At 43.9% G+C, this 19,842-nt stretch overlaps 1 protein-coding gene across 1 annotated transcript; it reads left to right on the plus strand.

Annotated features, from left to right (window-relative positions):
• Positions 1–446: 446 nt before the first annotated feature.
• Positions 447–18,886, plus strand: LONRF2 (LON peptidase N-terminal domain and ring finger 2). Its single transcript, XM_065927434.1, is given in 14 exon segments — positions 447–515; positions 3,926–4,047; positions 4,702–4,864; positions 5,775–5,913; positions 5,916–5,972; positions 8,248–8,347; positions 8,888–8,927; positions 8,929–8,988; positions 10,285–10,378; positions 10,381–10,417; positions 11,617–11,775; positions 12,368–12,530; positions 14,589–14,738; positions 18,692–18,886. Coding segments are annotated over 14 exon segments (1,548 nt in total).
• The last annotated feature ends 956 nt before the right edge of the window (positions 18,887–19,842 follow it).

Below are 19,842 nucleotides of genomic sequence, written 5' to 3' on the forward strand. Positions count from 1 at the left end.
TACCCACTCCAGGATTCTGGCCTGGAGAATTCCATGGACTATACAGTCCATGGGGTCGCTAAGAGTTGGACACGACTGAATGACTTTCACATAATCATATAAACATTCATATAAATACTCACACAAAAAGAAATCTTGAAAGTGACAAAAAACAATCACAAGGAGTCACACAGAGTTGGACACGACTAAGTGACTTCCACTTTCACTTTCATGGTAGTTTTCTTCCTGGTTTGTTAAGAAATCTTCATACTGTTCTCCACAGTGGCTGTTTACATTCCCACCAACAAAGTAGGGTTACCTTTATGTTTATTTTCTAATTTAATATTTTTAATCGCTTAAAGATAATTTTTTAAAATGCAGTCATGTTTGTTTATTTCCATCCCTAATGTCTTTCAGCTCCTGGTGATAATTCATTATTGCTGCTGCAAGCAGAGTTGTGTTTATCCATGAAGAAATGTGAGCAGTCTCTGCAGGATGCTGGTGAAGTTTGTCAGAATGAACCTCTCTTGCCTAAGGTATTTGTATGGGTCAGCTTTGGAGATAATAAATGTAAATTTATGGAGTGTTCTTAATAAATTATTAAATAAGACTATTGTGATCAGGCAGCTATAGACAGTATACATTTCTCTCAGTTTATAGGTAGTCAAAATGTTGCAATCCAGTTCATAATAATCCAGCGCAGTTGAAAAGACCAAGTTTCCAACTGGATCTAGATAAGAAACACTAATTTAGATTACTCTTAGTAGATGATTAACTGAATAATATGCCTTATGCACTGAACAAACATGTAAACAAAATAATAGAACTGTATAAATTTGTGAGTTAAAAGAAATGTTTAAGATGACAGTTTAAATAGGAAGATCATGTAATAATCATGACCAGCAGTAGAGCCCTAATATACATGGTGAATATAGGCAATGTTAGTAAAAGGGTGAGCTTTGTATGTATTCTGGAATAATTTTAATCTCTGTGTCTTAGCTGAGAAGTTCCAATGTCTCTTTCTCTGTGATACAAATTAAGGTTGGCTGACCTAATAATGATAGCTTAAATTGTTCTTGAGAAGATTTGTAAGCCGAAGAATAAAAGGTGTAGCTTTTTTCATGAATCTTTGAATTTTAAACCCCTTAATAGATTTTAAAGTTTTAAAGAACTTGTGATGTGATAAACACCTATAGCATTCTCTATTTAATAATTAAGATATTTTTCCTCCTGCTGTATTACTTTCTAATTACATTTGTTTTAGAAACACTGAAGAAACATTAACCCAGGCTAATAGACAATAGGTAGCCTGTTCTCCCTTTTTCCTTTATTTTATCTATCCAGTCATCCATCCATTCAGTCATGTATTCATCTATCCAACCATCCAGTCATCCATCCATCCATCCATCCATCCATCCAGTCTTCCATCTATTTAGTCATCCATCCATCCAATCATCCATCTATCCAGTCATCCACCCATCCATTCATCCATCCATCCATTCATCTGGTCATTCATTCATCCATCCATCCGTCTGTCCATCCATCCATCCAGTCAAACATTCATCCATCCATCCATCTATCTAGTCATCCATCCATTCATCTGTCCACTCATCCACCCAGTCATTCATCTACCCAGTCATCCATCTGCCCAGTTATCCATCCATCCAACTATATTGTCCTCCACCGAGTCATCCATCCATCCATTCATTCAGTCATCCATCCATCCATCTATCCAGTCATCCATCCACCCAGTCATCCATCCATCCAGTTATCCTAGAATCTAACTGATTCAGTGTCAGAGGAAACCTGCTGAAAGTAGTTCATCTTTCTTAAATATGGGCGAAAAACTGAGGACCAACAAGAAAAAAACTCAACAGCTCAAGAAGAGAAAGATTAAATGATGGAAACTGCCAGGGTCCAGCCCCAGCAGGATCCAGGGGAACCCTCAGGATGAACGGCATCGGCGAATGAGAGAGAGAGAGAAAGAAAGAAAGAGACCAGACCGGAGTGTGCAGCAGAGTCTGGCAGTTGCTTTGTTTTTCACCGTAGCCTTTATACCCTAAGTTGGTACATTTCTAAGGGGGAGATAAGCATACAGACTTAGTTTAACATTACATCAGCTTGTCCTCCACGAAACCAGTTGTGCTCTGTATATTTTTGTTTATGAGAGTCTTTTCCATAGTTTTTTTGTAGGTTATCTTCTGGCCTTGAGGTTAGCAGAAAACAGAAAATTGGCAGTTTCATGGTACAGCAAGTTGCAACATAATAGAAATACATTCCTGTTAACATAAAAGTCAGTCTATTTGCAGAAGTTCTCAGCTAAATTTATCTAAAAAGTTTAATACACAAAGACTCTGTGGCTCTGGTGAGGCAGCCCCTGTTTAGCACTCTTGGTTAAAATTAACAATTATCTTATTGTTTTTACACTAGGGCTAAACTCTTATTTTACTAGATCTCCAACTATATTAACAATAGTTTCCACTGCACAACCTCAGCACATTAACATCAATCAAACGTTGATCCAATAACCACTTTTAAAACAATATGTTTTGTATTCTCTAATAGGGCTTTCTCACCCCCCAAAGGGCTCTGTGCCTATTAGGGTCTTTTTTATGGTTAATCTCTATGTATAATATCTTTTGGCTTTCAGGACTGTTGACAATTTATGGCTTGCACCTGGTATAACTTTAAGCAACTTCAGTAGCCGACCCTGTCTTTTTTGTGGTAAATCTGTTTTCTTTCTATTAGGTGTCATCTCCATGGGAATTAGATAGGATTACATTTTTACAGAACAGAAATGCAAAGGATTGCAAAAACAGCAGATATGGCACAAAACAGGCTCTTAGTCTAAAAGTTAACCACCTGCAGGAAGTCACCAGCTAATCTCTATCTAAAGTGTTTTTTATTAGGCACATTTGTGACTATTTTATTTGTGGAGCCTTTCTCACCCCGTGGAGGGACCTATGCTTAATAGTTTCTTTTGTTAGCGTACTGTGCTTAGGATGTTTAGAACAATCATGAGCATTTTTTGCAATGGGAGCACATATTTATCAAACAAGCCAGAATGCCAGCAAAAGGGTTTGAATTGAAGCATTTCCTTCATCCCTGGCCCCTTCATAGGGTACCAGTGTCCAGGAGATTTATTAGTTAGGGTTTTAAATTGGTCTTTATTCAGTGAAAGAGCAGCAGGAGAGCTCTTAGCAGGCAACACAAGAATCCGCAGCAGGGCCAACAAGAACAACAGCAGAAAAGGGGGGAGGATACAGGGTGGGGTAGAGGCCGAGGCCAACCTGGAGGGCCCCTTATATCCCGGACGGCCTTGCCTGTCTGATTTTCTTCATGACCTCGTCATGGGTGGGATCTCCCATAATGGCTCCCGGCAGGAAACAACTGACTCCAATGGAAATATAACACGTGAACTAGTCGAACAAACAGACCACAATATATAGTGATTTGAGAAAATATTGCATCCATAAAGCAAAAACAAAATGCTGTTGGGAAATACTGATCCATGTTGTGTTCTGTTCATTTCTGTTGTGGTACTTTGTATGTTAACTCTTGTGTTATAGTTACTTCTATCGTGTGTGTCTGCTCCCACAAGACCGTATCCACCTTGAAGACAGGAACATGGTAGTGAGTGACCTCTGTGATTACGGGGTGAGTTAAAGGGCCAGACATCCAATTCTCTCTTAGCCGGTCCCTTGCAACTGCTTTGGGATCAGGCTCCAAGTGCGGACTCTGGTGTTCTGATCGTGGATCAAACTTGTGGGACATTCAGGTTTGCCCGCTCTATAACGTGGTCAATCTGAAGCCATCCTCCGTGGGCTTGTGTTTATTCTATTTGATATGAAAATAAAACAGTTCCAGTGATTTTTTTCAGGACTGTTTGTACACAAGTGTATCATCACATTGTTTTTTTCAGATGTTTGTCTTTGGATGCATCCAGGGGCATCATGTGAAAGCCCAGGCTCTCTCTGGACTGGGAAGAAGTAAGGAGATGTTGAAGGAGTTTCTCTATTGCCTTGCTCTAAATCCTGAATGTAACTCAGTGAAGAAAGAAGCCCAGAAGGTGTGATTCCCCTTCAATGACTTGCTTCTTTGAGTCTTACCTTCTGCCTTTGTGTTCAGGCTGAGTAGCTCCTTTGTGTAAAATAAGCGAGAAATGTAGCTCTGAATATTCATGACAGTGTGATTTAAAATGCACAGTGATAATGATGAGTTCACGCATTTGATAACCTTCACCCATGAATAATGCAGCATGTCTCACGAGTCAGGGGCACATATATCTCACCTCTGCTGAACTAATGACAGGTATCAGTGAGACAAGGTTAATGTGTGACGCTGGGGATGCAAGGTGATTTATCCTGGGGTTTGTAATTCAAATGTCATAGTTTGTGCAGGAGCCACATAAAAGACATTGTGATATATGCAAAATATATCAATTCAGCTACATAGGTTGACTTGAAATTTTCAGCAAGGCTTCACCAACAAGATGCAGAAATGCCTGCTCTTTTATGCAGATCTTTAGCCTAATCTTATTAGAGGTCATCAAGTCACTTGGTGTAAGGACCCACCCTGTTAAAAAAGCTTGTATGGTAGTTACACAGCCTTAGCATTTCCAGTGACCATGAGTTCTTGTTTTTACATTTCCTCTGAATCTTTTAGGTTTGTTACGTATTTTTCAAAAGTATTTTAAAAAATGCTTTTTTCCACTTGGCAATTGGTACTGTGTGAGGTGTTTTTCCCAGCTTCAGAAAATGTGCCTCAGAATTTAACATCTTCCACCCAAAACATACTGTTGAATACGAGATTAAAGGCTCACTGTCAGAGTTGTGTGACCAGCCAGGGTCCTGTGGAGGACAGTGGCAGTGCAGGAAGGTCTAAGGTGGGAAGTGCACGTATTTGTCAATATTATCTCTCTCTCTTTTTTCTTTTTCTTTTTTAAATTCAGCTGCATAAGATCTCAGTTGCAGCATGCAGGATCTCTTGTTACAGCACACGGACTCTCCAGCTGTGGCTCTTGGGCTTTGCTGCTCCAGGGAATGTGGGATCTGAGTGCCCTGAGCAGGGGTGGAATCACGTCACCCGCATTGAGAGGTGGCTTCTTTAACCACTGAACCACCAGGGGAGTCGCTGTCATAATTATCTCCATTAAGCTCAATGTAGTTTTGAACATTTACAAGTTATTCAGATATTGACGTTCCGTTAGCTAGTACTTCTCAATACCAGTTCTGGCTTCTCCTCTTGAGAGTTAAAACTTTCAAAGGATGTTGGTGGAAGTACTGAAAATCATTGAAGATTGATGGGGCTTCCCTAGTAGTCCAGTGGCTAAGACTCTGTGCCTGCAATGCGGGGAGCCTGGGTTTGATCCCTGGTCAGGGAACTAGGTCCCACATGCTGCAACTAGAGATTCCACATGCTGCAACTAAGACTGACGCAGCCAAGTAAATAAATAAAATATTTTTAAAAAAATCGCTGAAGAGTGAAAGAAACTTCCAGAACATTCCAAAACACCCCAAACCTCAGGAGACTTGAAATTATTTTGTCTTAGAGAAAAGAAAGCACAGGGATAATTTGAATATATGAATACTGGTGTTCAGTTGCTCTCTTAGGAAGAAATTATCCTTATATTTTACCATGAAAACTGTACAGTTCATCTCAACAGTTAATAGATGAAACCCATTATGAAGGAAAAGTGTAAGCCTTCTTTTTTTCCTAAGATTCCCAAGAAAGGCTATTGCCTGAACTTTTTTTCTTATGCTAATATTCAGGATTCTTTTTTCCTACTTTATCAGAATCCATCTGAGAAACCTGATGTGTTTAGAAATAGCAGTTCCTCAGTTTTACATTTCATACTGGGCTTACACTGTGAAGAGGATCAGGAGGTGTTAGACGACCTCCTTCCAACGGAGCCCAGCACTGGTTTAAAGAGAGTTTCCAAATGACTCAGGATGCGCATGATGTGAATGCCGCTGGGAACTTTCCCAAGAAAGGTCAGTAGGTTGTTTGTCATGGAGTATGTGACTGTAGAGTGATAGACTGCTGACTGATGCTTAATATACTTAAACAAATTTTTATACAGGCAGTTTAAGATGAATAATGAAATGAATATATCACCTTTCAGACGATAGGCCAGTTTCAGTGGTTACTTCTATAAAGACTTCATAGCCAAAAAACACAGAGAAATTTAGGTATAACTTTTAACTTTTATTTATGCTTTATAGATAAATGATGGCTATATACATTCAGGCTTCAGTACATGTGAATTCAACCAACCACGGATCAAAATATTTGGGAAAAAAATTTCAGAAAGTGCCAAAAAGTAAAACTTGCTTTTACCCTGTGTAGCAACTATTTACGTAACATTTACATATATTGCTATGAGTATTATTAGTAATCTGGAGATGACTTAAGGTATAGGCATGCCTCATTTATTGTACTTTGCAGATGATGATGATTTTTTTTTTTTAACAGATTGACGGTTTGTGGCAAACCCGTGTTGTCAGGAAATGGTTATCCCCTTTAGCAATAAATTATTTTTAATTAGGGCTTCCCTGATGGCTCAGCAGGAGACCAAGCTTCGATCCCTGGATTCAGAAGATCCCTGGAGAAGGGAATAGTTACCCACTCCAGTATTCTTGCCTGGAGAATCTCATGGACAGAGGAGCCTGTCGGGCTATAGTCCATGGGGTCACAAAGAGTCAGACACGATTGAGCGACTAACAGTATTTTTAATTAACATATGTGCATTTTTTTAAGCATAATGCTACTGCACAGTTAGTGGACCACAATATAGCATAAACCTAAGGTTTTTTTTTAAACTTTATTTTTTTTGTCTGTGCTGGGTCCTTGTTGCTGCTCGAGGGCTCCCTCTAGTTGTGGAGAGTGAGGGCTACTCTAGTTGCAGCGCTCAGACTCCTCACTGCGGTGACTCCTCTTGTGGCAGAGCACGGGCTCTAGGTGCTCGGGCTTCAGTAGTCGCGGCTCCCGGGCTCGGCAGTCGTCGTGGTGCACAGGCTTGGTTTTTCCTTGGCATGTGGGATCTTCCCAGGTCAGTGATCGAACTCATGCCTCCTGCATTGACAGGCAGATTCTTTAACCCTGAACCACCAGGGGAGCCCAAATGTAAGTTTTATCTGCACTGAGAAACCAGAAACGATTTGTATGACTCAGTTTATTGCGGTATTCACTTTATTGCGGTGGAGTGGAACTGACCCCGAGATACCTCTAGGCTGTGCCTGTGTGTTGGGAGGGTGTGCTTAGGTTATCCGCAAACACCGCACCGTTTTCTGTAAGGGACTCCATCCAGCATCAGGGATATTGGCGTCCCTGGGAGTCCTGGAACTGTCAAGGACATTTAAAACTCATTTAAATGTGTCCCTGCTGGACTTCCCTGGTGGTCCAGTGGCTAAGACCCTGCACTCCCAGTGCAGGGGCCGGGGTTCGATCCCTGGTCAGGGAACTAGATTCTGTATGCCACAACTAAAAGTTCCCACATGCCACAACGAAGATCAAAGATTCTGTGTGCCCCCCCCACAAGCAGCCAAATAATAAATATTTTAAAAAATAAATAAATGTGTCCCTGCGTCGTGCTCGGTCGCTTCATTCATGTCCAACTCTTTGTGACCCAGTGGACTGTAGCCCCCCAGGCTCCTCTGTCCATGGAATTCTCCAGGCAAGGATACTGTAGTGGGTAGCTCTTCCCTTCTCTAGGGGATCTTCTTGACCCAAGGATTGAACCTGAATCTCCCACATTGTGGGCATATTCTTTACCATCTGAGCCACCAGAGGAGCCTGTAACACACTTTAGCCAGAGGAAATACACTTTATCGCTTCTGAGTGTCGAAGAATTGATGCTTTTGAACTGTGGTGTTGGAGAAGACTCTTGAGAGTCCCTTGGACTGCAAGGAGATCCAACCAGTCCATCCTAAAGGAGATCAGTCCTGGGTGTTCATTGGAAGGACTGATGCTAAAGCTGAAACTCCAATACTTTTTCCACCTGATTCGAAGAGCTGACTCATTTGAAAAGACCCTGATGCTGGGAAAGATTGAGGGCAGGAGGAGAAGGGGACGACAGAGGATGAGATGGTTGGATGGCATCACCAACTCAATGGACATGGGTTTGGGTGAACTCTGGGAGTTGGTGATGGACAGGGAGGCCTGGCGTGCTGCGGTTCATGGGGTCAGAAAGAGTTGGACACGACTGAGTGACTGAACTGAACTTACCCAGATGTGCAAGTGTTAATTATAGCATTTAAATTTTTTCAGAGGTGGACTCCTTACCCCAAAGAAATGTGAACTCTAACACAGGAGAAAGTGAAGAGCTCTCCATAGAGGTGGCTGACTTTGGGTGTGCCCTTTGCATGAGGTGTGGTGACATAGCATCTACACTACTGTGAAAAATCCAGCCTTTCTGAATTTTGTGTCCTAAACGTAATGGGCTTTAAAAAAAAATTGTTTGTTTTAATTGGAGGATAATTACCATATTGTGATGGTTTTTGCCATCCATCTGTGTGAGTTGGCCGTAAGTATTCCTGTGTCCCCTCCGTCCGGAAACCCGCTCCCAACTCCCTCCCACCTCATTCCTCCAGGTTGTCACAGAGCGCCGGCTTTGGGTGCCCTGCTTCATGCATCAAACTTCCACTGGTCATCTGTTTTACATCGATCATGTGTATGTTTCAATGCTGTTCTCTCAAATCATCCCACCCTTTCCTTCTCCCACTGAGTCCAAAAGTCTGCTCTTTACCTCTGTGTCTCCTATTGTCAGAGAAATTACATACACCTCAATAACAATTGCTTTATTTTATAAAAATCTGATAAGGAAGATAAATACAGAAAATGCGTATAAACAGATTCTTTGAAAGTCTACTGTGGACGAGTCTTACTGAGAACCCAGATGTTTCTGCAGGTTGCTCTTTGAACCTGTGACTACACCCTGTGGACACACGGTTTTGCCTGAAATGCCTGGAGCGCTGCCTGGACCACGCCCTGCATTGTCCCGTGTGCAAAATATCCGGGTGTTGTAGGAAGGGGGAGGCCCCCTCCAGGGCCCCAAGAGCGAGCTCTTGTCTAACACTCAAAAAAGAATTGTCCCAGGAGACACGTGCTGACAAAGCGAGAGATTTTATTGGGAAGGGCGCCTGGGTGGAGAGCAGGAGGGTGAGGAAATCCAGGAGAACTGCTCTGCCACGTGGCTCGCAGTCTTGGCTTTTATGGTGATGGGATTAGTTTCTGGGTGGTCTTTGGCCAATCATTCTAACTCAGAGTCTTTCCTGGTGCCTCGCTCAGCCAAGAAGGATGCTAGCGAGAGGGATTCTGGGAAGTGGACGGACACGCGGTATCTCCTTTCGACCTTTCCAGAACTCTTCCGGCTGGTGGGTTGGTGGTGGCTTATTGGTTCCGTATTCCTTATCAGGATCTCCTGCCATAAAACAGCTCGTGCAATGGTTACTCCGGTGCCTGGCCAGGGTGGGCGGTTTCGGTCAGTGTGCTTCCCCTAACACTGGCACTTTTAAAATTTGGCCTCCACCTTCTTTCCCTTCACATGCAGCTTTTAATTCCCTGGTCCTTTAGCTCCCATTCTCAGTCCTGACAAAGTCAGCTCTTTTTGCTTTTGTGTGTGTCTGTATAAGTAGAGAGCAAAGCTAAAGTCAACCCACAAAGTAGGGAAGATTAAACTTCAGTTGAAATTCATAATCTTAAATCTGAGACTTGAAACACCATTAGTCATTTTTGCCGTTCTCCGGTAGCTTCAGCTTTTCACCCTCCAAGGCGATTCTTTGATATTTCTCTTGTCTTCCACCACCTGCTACTCACTCCCTCTCCCCTCCCTGACCTGATTCTCCATGGAGAGTGTAGACAAAGGCCAGCAAGATGTTAATTGCCTCTTCCTTCCTCCAGGCAAACCCTGTCTGCTGAGCTGCTTTCCTGGGGGAGGGACAGCCCTCCCCTCCCTCACAGGGCTGACCTTCCATCTCCCTCACCTCACTTCCTTTGTTTTCTGAGACCCCAACTCCCTACAAAAGAGAGCCCCTTTTCCTTAAGCATTGATTACCATAGGGACTTCCTTTGGTGGTGCAATGCTTAAGACTTAACCTTCCCCTCCAGAGTGTGTGGGCTCCATCCCTGGTTAGGGAGCTAAGATCTGACATGCCTTGCAGACAAAAAAACCAAACGCGAAACAATACTTTTACAAATTCAATAAAGACTTTAAAAATGGTTCACGCCAAAAAAAAAAAGAAAAAGAAAGAAAAATCTTAAAAAGAAAAAAAAAAAAAAATTAAATACCAGGCAGTATTATTTAACTTTGTTTTGTTACAGTTGTTGGCAAGCAGAAATTTTAATACAACTACTCTGGCAGAAGAATTAATATTTTGGTATTTCTCAGATGAGCTGTCTGACAGAGAATCTACGATGAAGAAATGATGGAGCTGTCACAGTAAGTCCTCATGTTCTAGGTACTTCGTGCTGCATAGAGGTTAAAGAAGAAAATCCTGGCTAACCTCACAACTCTATCTCAGTTTTTTTTCCCCCCTCTTTGGCAGAGAAATTGGCCTCAAAAAAGAAAAAAATTAATTGCAAAGAGTTTATGGAATATAATTGGAAGAAGATTGTAAGAAATATTCCAAAAGTGTGTTTTGACAAAATCATATAGTTGCTTTTTATGTCTAAATAAGGAATACTGAATTTTTCAGAACTGGAAAGGCACAGTTCATTAAAAACGGAAGGTGTTTTTGAAAACAGGCTTTTCCCCCCTCAAAATAGGCTTGACAGTTGTTTTTTTTCTTTTAAAGTGATTGAAGTTTTGTGTTGTAGTGATCTGTAAGTGTTGAGATCTTATCATTCTTCTAGTCTTTTTTATTTATTTGTAGATTCATTACTTTTGACGTCTGTCAGTTTTGCTTTCATCAGAATTTTTTCTTACTTGTCTTGTGATGTAACTGATGCTTAACATTATACTAGTTTTTGGTGTACAAGAGAGCGAGTTGATATTTGTGTATATGGTGAAATGATCACCATAGTAAATCTAAGTTAACATCTGTCTCCAGACAAAGTTACGATATTTTTATTGTGATAAGAGCTTTTTAAGGCTTATTCTCTTAGCAACTTTTAAATATACAATACAGTAGTATTAACTATGGTCACCATGCTGTGCGTTGCATCTCCAGCACTTGTTTATTTTATAACTGGAACTTTGTGCTTTTTGACCCCCTTCACGGATTACACACACAGATACACAGACAGACAGACACACACATACACAGACACACACACAGACACACACACCCACTACTGGTAACCCTGCCTGTCCTCTGTATCTATGAACTTGGTTTTGTTTGTTTTTAGATGCCATATATAAATGAGATCATGTAGTTTCTGTCTTTCTCCGACTTACGTCACTTAGCACTATGCCCTCAAGGTCATGAGAATGTGTTCATAGTGATCTTAAGCATGTTCTCTCATCAGATTAAATAAGAGGGCTTGCTGAGAACTTTCTCATGCTGTGACTGTTGACTTTCTTCTCCCGCCTAAGGCTTAGGCAAGCCTGAGGGTTTTGTCATAAAGAGAACCGCGGTTGTCTCGCACTTCCGTGTCTGACAGCTCCCACACCTAGTAAACATTCCTCTTACCCCGCAGTCTGACCAGAGATGTGCCCATCTTTGCATGCGCCATGGCCTTCCCCACCGTGTCCTGCCCGCTCCACGTCTTTGAGCCCCGCTATCGGCTTATGATACGAAGATGCATGGAAATGGGCACCAAATGGTTTGGCATGTGTTTATCTGCTGAGCACTCGGAGTAAGAATTATCAGTATTCAAAGAAAAGGTTCTGGGGACTTCCCAGTGGTTAAGACTCCACGCTTCCAATGCAGGGGATACAGGTTTGATTCCTCGTTGGGGAAATAGGATCCCACATGCTGTGTGACAAGGCTTCCCTGGTGGCTCAAATTGTAAATAATCTGCTTGCAACGTGGAAATCTGGTTTTGACGCCTGGGTTGGCAAGATTCCCCTTGAGAAGCTGCCCACCCCAGTGTTCTTGCCTGGAAAATCCCATGGACAGAGGAGCTTGGCTGTCCAGTCCATGGGGTCACAAAGAGTTGGACAGGACTGAGTGACTAACACTATGTAATTGTAAACATGCTGGGTGGTGCAGCCAAAAGATTAAAAAGAGGAGGGGGCTTATAATTAAATGCATCACTTTTCATTTTTCTTGGAGAACAACTTAAGATGATGTTGGTAATCTCTAGTGGCTCCTATTACACAACGAAGTATAAGCCTGGGGACATCTGTGTTGTGACTCCACCTTTCATTCTAATCTCGTCTCCCACGCCTTCGCCTTGAACATCACACCTGCTGATTCTCAGCTGTCTCTCTCACCTGTCCCGCCAGGATCTCGGAGTACAGCTCCATGCAGGAAATCAAGGACATCAGGACATTCCCCGATGGTAGCTCCGTCGTTGATGTCTCAGGCATCAGCCGCTTCCGGGTTTTGAACCACCATCACAGAGATGGCTACAACACAGCGGACATTGAATACTTGGAAGATGAAAGGGTGAGTAGTCACCTGCAGTGCCAGCTCCGTCTCCTCTCCAGCCGCTCTTTCTGTTCACCTGTGGGCACTGGGCCTCACGGGCCAGAGGGCAGAATGCAGCCAGGTGAACGGCAAGGTCTGGGGCACAGGGAGCTGGTTTGAAGATGATGACTGAGTGTGGTGGCTCTCGGGTTCCTCTTCTGTTGTTGTTGTTTAGTCGCTAAGTTGCGTCTGACTCTTTGCAACCCCATGGACTGCAGCATGCCAGGCTTCCCTGTCCCTCACCGTCTCCTGGAAGATGTCCAAGTTCATGTCCATTGAGTTGGTGATGCCATCCAACCATCTCATCCTCTGTCGTCCCCTTCTCCTCCTGCCTTCAATCTTTCCCAGCATCAGGGTCTTTTTCAATGAGTTGGCTCTTCACATCAGGTGGCCAAAGTATAGGAACTTAAGCTTTAGCATCAGTTCTTCCAAACAGTATTCAAGGTTGCTTTCCTTTAGGATTGACTGGTTTGATCTTGCTGTCCAGGGGACTCTCAAGAGTCTTCTCCAACTCCACAGTTTGAAAGCACCAATTCTTTGGCGTTCAGCCTTCCTTATGGTCCAGCTCTCACATCTGTACAAGACTACTGGAAAAACCATAGCTTTGACTATACAGATCTTTGTTGGCAAAATGGTATCTTTGCTTTTTAATCAAATTAAGAATGGTTGTATGTTATAATATAGTTCCAGAGTCTACCCCAGTTTTTGTAAATGCTATAGTCTTGCAGTCAGGAAGGACCTTAGTGGTTTATTCCCATTTTACAGATGAGGAAGTTCTACCCTAAGGCAACTGAGCAACTGGCTAGCATTCCCACATGAGATGCAGGGAGGAAGTCAGCATAAACCCAGGCCCCCTGGCCCCTGCCTGGAGCTGTTTCTGCTCAGTGTTCCTACGTAGGATGGAGCCTTGCTGGGCAGTGAGAGGGGCCCAGGCAGCAGGGTGTGTCCTTCTAAAGTTGTAGGATATCCCCTGGCATCAGGCTCAGGCCGTGAGTGCACTGTTGCTGTAGCATATCTTTTGAAATATAGTTTGAGGGCATGGAATACAGGTGTTAAACTGCTGTAACTCTTTGACTTGAGCTACCCTGGTGGCTCAGTGGTAAAGAATCTGCCTACCAATGCAGAAGACAAGGGTTCCATTCCTGGATTGGAAAGATCCCCTGGAGAAGGAAATGGCAACCCACTCCAGTATTCTTGCTTGGAAAATCCCATAGACAGAGGAGCCTGGTGGGCTATAATCTGTGGGTCACAAAGAGTCAGACACGACTAAGCAACTAAACAACAACTCTTTGACTTGGTAATTCTGCTTCTGGGAATCTATCCTGAGGCAATGATAGCCCGTTTTCATGCACATGTGAAAAAACCAGTTTGCATAATTACTTAATATTATTTGTGTTATCTTGTTAATAAAATACACCTTATGTGAATGGTTGAATAAATTGTGGTATATTTCAGATGTAGGATTGCATGTAGCCATTAAAAATGATTCCTAATAATATCAGATACATCTTTATATTGAGATATTAGGAGAAACGTCTGGGTGTTGCTGATGGACATGGGGTAGCTTGAGCCCCACTGTGTAAGAGTACAGGATTCTGCATGGAGCTTGTGTACTCGTGTGTGTGCACTCAGTCCTGTCCCATCTCTGCACCCCATGGGCTGTAGCTCGCCAGGCCCCTCTGTCCATGGGATTTCCCAGGCAAGAACACTGGAGTGGGTTGCCATTCCCTTCTCCAGAAGATCTTGCCGACCCAGGGATGGAACCCACATCTCCTACACTGGCAGGCAGATTCTTCACCAACAGCGCCACCTGTCCGTTTATGAAATGCTAATGAATTGCTGAAGTGCTAAGTGCGGGGATTGTGCTCAGCAGATGTGGCCGTGGTCACTGTGTGATGGACACCTAAGTGTGCTAGTGAATTACTGAAGTGCTGAATCCGGGGAATGTGTTCAGCAGACGTGGCCGTGGTCACTGTGTGATGGACACCTAAGTGTGCTAGTGAATCGCTGAGAAGGCTGCCTCTCTCCCTTGACCAGGTGGAAGGCCCAGAGGACGAGGAGCTCGGCATGCTGCCGGACCCAGCGTATCAGCAGCCTGCGTCCCGGCTCGCCTCACTGCAGGATCCCACGGAAGAGCAGAGTTTAAGCCACTTTGGGTTAATGCCGGACAGGGAACCTGAGCCCCGGGTCTGCCCGCGGCTTCTCTCACGGAAGTTTCCTGCCGCCGTGTGCTGAGACGGCACGGCACGCGGAGCGTGGGGGCCCTGCCCCGCCGCCTGCCCCGTCACGGCCGTGTGTGAACCACGTCACGTGTCCGCAGCCCAGAGAAGCACGTGACAGAGCAGCATGCGCCTTGGGGGGCGAAAGTGATAAATGCGACGTGGAGGCAATGTGCTTTCTGCCAGAAATCAGTTTACCCTGGCTGGCTGTCCTCTTTTGTACTTCTCTCACCAACATCAGCAGGTTTGGTAACTGCCGTCCATCTGCAGGACAGACTCCATGTTTTGTACCTAATCCTGCCTTACCCCTAATGAACGGGCGTTGAATAAATGAGAAAATTCTCTGTCATTAATTTAGAAGCTTTCCTAGTCCTCTGTCCCATCTTCAGGGGCTTTGTCTCTGCTCCCAGGCATGCTTCAGTGATGCTGGTTTTTTTTTTTTTTTTTTTTCTTTTTCTTATTTATTTTTATTGAAGTATAGTTGATTCACAGTGTTGCTAATTTCTGTTATACAGCAAAGTGATTCAGCTATACCTACGTATACATTCATTTATTAGTGTTCTTTTCCATTATGGTTTATCATAGGATTTTGTTTGTATTGGAGTATAGTTGCTTTATAGTGTTATGCTAGTTTCTGCTGTACAGGAAACTGAGTTGGCCACGTGTATACATGCGTCTCCTCCCTCTCCCCGGCATCCCACCCCTCTAGGTCATCACAGGTCACCGAGCTGAGCGCCTGTGTTATATGGCACATTCCCACTAGCTACCTGTTTTTGCACACAGTAGTAGGTATATTTCAATGCTACTGTTTCAATTCGCCCCTCCCTCTCCTTCCCCCTCTGTGTCCACAGTTCTGTTCTCTATGCCTGCTCCTCTATCCCTGCCCCGCAAATAGGTCCATCAGTACCATCTTTCTAGATTCCATGTACATGTGTTAACATACGGTATTTGTTTTGCTTTTTCTGACTGACTGTGCTCTGTATGACAGACTCTAGGTTCAGCTGCATCACTCCAAATGACCCAGTTTTATACCTCTTATGGATGAGTAATATTCCGTTGCATTTCAGTGATGAACAGGCTTCAGGTCTGTGAAGCATTGCTAAGTGCAAATAGCTCATCTCCCCTGCATTTGGACGACAGAGCCAGGAGGGGATGGTGCGGGCTTCTGACTGAGAGTCTGCAGCTCCCCCGGCTGGGCCCACTCACCTGTCCTGGAGACGGGAGGGGACAGGGCCAGGTCTCAGCAGGTTTAGGGTCAGGTGAAGTGTCTGGTATTGTTTCCATCAATTTTCCTTTCTTTTCATGTCTCTTGGTGGCTTGTATCTTTTACTGTCATGTGAGTTCTGTCCTTTCCAAACCCAGGAAAATGCTTTCTGGTCAAAAATCACCCTCAGGCATTCCTCACCCTCTGCTCTATTATAATCTCTGCTCCTTTTCTGTTTTGTAGCTCAGATTCGGAAAGCAAGGTGGTTAGGCTAGCTTGATGACAGTATGAATTATCCTTTTTTTCTAGGTGTTTTTGCTTATTAACCCAAATTTTTCTCTAATTGTAACACACTGCATGATTGTCCTGGCTTAAAAACAACAGGAATTTATTATTTTACAGTTTGGGATTAGAAATCGCTCACAGGTCTCTCCAGGCTGTGATCAAAGTGACAGCAAGACTTGATTCCTTGCTGGAGGCTCTGAAGCAGAGTCCGTTTCCTCCCCTTCTCTGGGCTTGACAGGTTACAGTTCCTTGGCTCTGGCCCCTTCCTTCCTCCAGGCCAGCAGTGTTGACCTCTGACCCTTCTTCCATAATTCACACCCCCCTCTGACCACAGCCCAGAGCAGCTCTCTGCTGGAAGGACTTTGTGATGAGGTTGAACCCGCCAGGAACAATTCAGCATCATTTCTGCACCTCTCCAGATCCCTGACTCACTCACATCTGCAGGGTCCCTGCTGCCATGTAAGCTGCCTAGTCACGGGCTTCAGGAACCAAAAGGTGAACACCTTTGGGAGACCGCCTGTCTTCCCACTGCGGAGGATTTTAGGTCCTATGTGGGAGGTATTTTTATGCTGAAAGTGAAAGTGTTAGTCACTCAGTTGTGTCCAACTCCTTGCATCCCCATGGACTGTAGCCCGCCAGGCTCCTCTGTCCATTGGATTCTCTAGGCAAGAATACTGAAGTGGGTAACCATTCGCTTCTCCAGGGGAATCTTCCCTACCCAGGGATCTCTTCTCTAACCTGGGTCTCTTCCATTGCAGGCGGATTCTTCACCATCTGAGCGACCAGGGAAGCCCCTTTATGCTGAGGCTTTCCCACTAAGCCTGCTACTCAGTTTCTCCCTGCTCTGTAAAGTGAGGAGGGAAGAGAGTGTAGTGTTTTGTCCAACAGCTGTGCCGTCTTCCCCTGGAGGGGAGGTGGGTGCCTTCTGCACGGTGACCTGGGCTGCCACTTTGACCTTGGTGCCATTCTTCATCTCACCCTGAGCTAAGGTGAGCCCAGAGCCACCCTCCCTGGTTCCCAGTTTGGATTCTGCTTGCTTCTGGAGTGGGGATGGAGGAGAAGCAGAGATCTGGGTATCTTGGTTTCAGTTCCAGGAATATTGAAAACAACTCTGTAGTTACCTTTTACTCAGAGCTCAATCCAGAAGTGCCTGTTTGGTTATGAAATAAAGGCTATCAGGTGGCATAGTAATTCATATATATATTTAATAGTAACTCATTAAATGGGCTTCCCTGGTGGCTCAGTTGGTAAAAGAATACGCCTGCAATGCAGGAGACCTTGGTTTGATCCCTGGGTCAGGAAGATCCCCTGAGAAGGAAATGGCTAACCATTCCAGTATTCTTATCTGGAAAAGTCCATGAAGAGAGGAGTCTGGTGGGCTACAGTCCATGAGGTCACAAGAGTCAGACATGACTTAGCAACTAAACCATGATACCACACACATGTATATATATATTTAACAGTAACTCATATATATATAGCTATTTCATATATATGTATATTTGTCTCATTGACTTTATTATAAGATTTATAACAGTCAAGTTTGTACCTATACTGTTTCTTTATAAACATTTTGCTTTGTAGAGCATGTTTAGAAAACAATAACAGAACATTGGAAAGTAGAGATTAAAAATTATGATTGCTTCTTCTAATGGGCCATAGACTTTGAACTAGAGCTTTATTATTATTAATTTGGCTGTGCTTGGTCTTACTAGTTGTGGCATGTGGGATTCAGTACCCTGACCAGGGATTGAACCCAGGTCGCCTGTATTGGGAGCATGGAGTCTTAGTCACTGAACCACCAGGGGAATCGTGAACTAGAGCTTTAAGAGAATAAGAACAACTAATTCATGAAGCGTTTTCCTGTGGAAGATGCGTCTCTTGGCAGGTTCTTCCTTTTGTGAATTTCCCCCATTTAAGTGTGTAACATACAAGTAAGCTTCGTCGGGGCTTCGCTGGTAGCTCTGCAGTAGAGACTCTGCCTGCCAGTGCCGGAGACACGGGTTCGATCCCCAATCCGGGAAGACCCCACACGCCACAGAGCAGCTAAGCCTGTGCCCCCCAACTATTGAGCCTGTGCTGTAAAGCCTGGAAACTGTGAATGCTGAAACCTGTGCACCCTAGAGCCCGTGCTTCACAAGAGAAGCCTCAGCAGTGAGAAGCCTGTGCACTGCAACCAGACAGTAGCCCCCAGTCTCTGCAACTAGAGGAAAGCCCACACACCAGCAAGACCCAGCCCAGCCAAAAACAAATAAATAAATGATAAAAAGCTTTTTAAAAAGTAAGCTTTGTGCTTTAGGGCCGCATGAATGGTGCAGTAGACCTCAGGGAAAAGGTAGCATTTAATTCTTGCTCGTGTTGATGAGACAGAAGACCACATTGAGAATAGGCTTGTACTTGAGGTGCTAATTTTGTCTTCCTTTCTTTTGCAGAGTAACCCTAGTGGTCCCACATGGTCCTGGTAGATGCTGGCGGTGTTGCCATTGGAGCAGAAGGCTCAACTGGCCATACTGGGCATTATCTCGCTGAAGGAGCGCCTGCTTGCCATTAGGCGAATATTAGTCATCATCATGCATGAGATGAATAGCTGGCAAGAGCTCGTTAATAGCAGGGAGAGAAACAGTTGATTTCTGTCAACGTTTCTGGAAGGACTTGAGTTTTTATGACGCGTGCCAGGCACGGACAAGTTAACATCCATCCATCATGCTTTGTAGCATGCTTGTTGATAGGGTTCCAGAATGGAACACTTGGCAGATGTTGTCTCCTACTCAGAAGTTAAGTCTGTGCTAGGTGGAATCTGACTCCATATAAGGTGAGCCTGAAATCTGAATGGATCCCATGGTTGAAAACCAACCTAAAAAAATCTCTCTGGAACAGATGCTCCAGTGCTCAGTACACTAAAGATGATTGACGAGTGGTCTAGGTTTTGCCAGAAAGAAGATTGCCTTCCCAGTGAAGTGTCTTGCTCCTCCAGACGGGAACAGCTCCCTTGGGTGCGTCGATAGAAAGAAGGACACTGCCCTGTTATCTGGAAGCATATTTCTCAGAGTCCGGGCTAGCTGGAAGCATGCTTATTAGGCTTTGTCTGTCACTGTGAAATGGAGGAGTCAAAACGTTGTTCAGTGTGGGGCGTGAAGTTAGTCCTTATCCCAGAAGTAGCATAGAAGCAAACAGAGCTGTGTTTTTGTGTCCTGCAGTAGTTCAAATGTGACAAATTGCATATTTTAAATAAATGAATATCAAAATATAAGAAGGTGTACCTTCGATGTAGAAAGCCTGGAAACAGTGTAGTTGATTTGAGGATATGTATTTGTGTGTGTGCGCACCCACACAGTACAGGGTGAATAAAGGGAGCCAAAACTCTACCCATATTGGGATGTTAAGAATACAACCAAAATAGTGCAGAGAACCCCCTGGAAACACAATGTCTTATTAATTCAGTGGGTGTGAAGCATTTAGAAAATGTCATGTTTCTACTCAGATCGGCATTAGATGTTAGACCCATCAGTAAATTTGAGCTCACTGTCCATCCACTGATAGACATTAAAAAGCTGCTATGAATTCGGTATCTATTTATCCCAGG

The sequence above is a fragment of the Muntiacus reevesi genome, chromosome 3 (assembly GCF_963930625.1).
Source record: "Muntiacus reevesi chromosome 3, mMunRee1.1, whole genome shotgun sequence".
In the NCBI taxonomy this organism is placed as follows: Eukaryota; Metazoa; Chordata; class Mammalia; order Artiodactyla; family Cervidae; genus Muntiacus; species Muntiacus reevesi.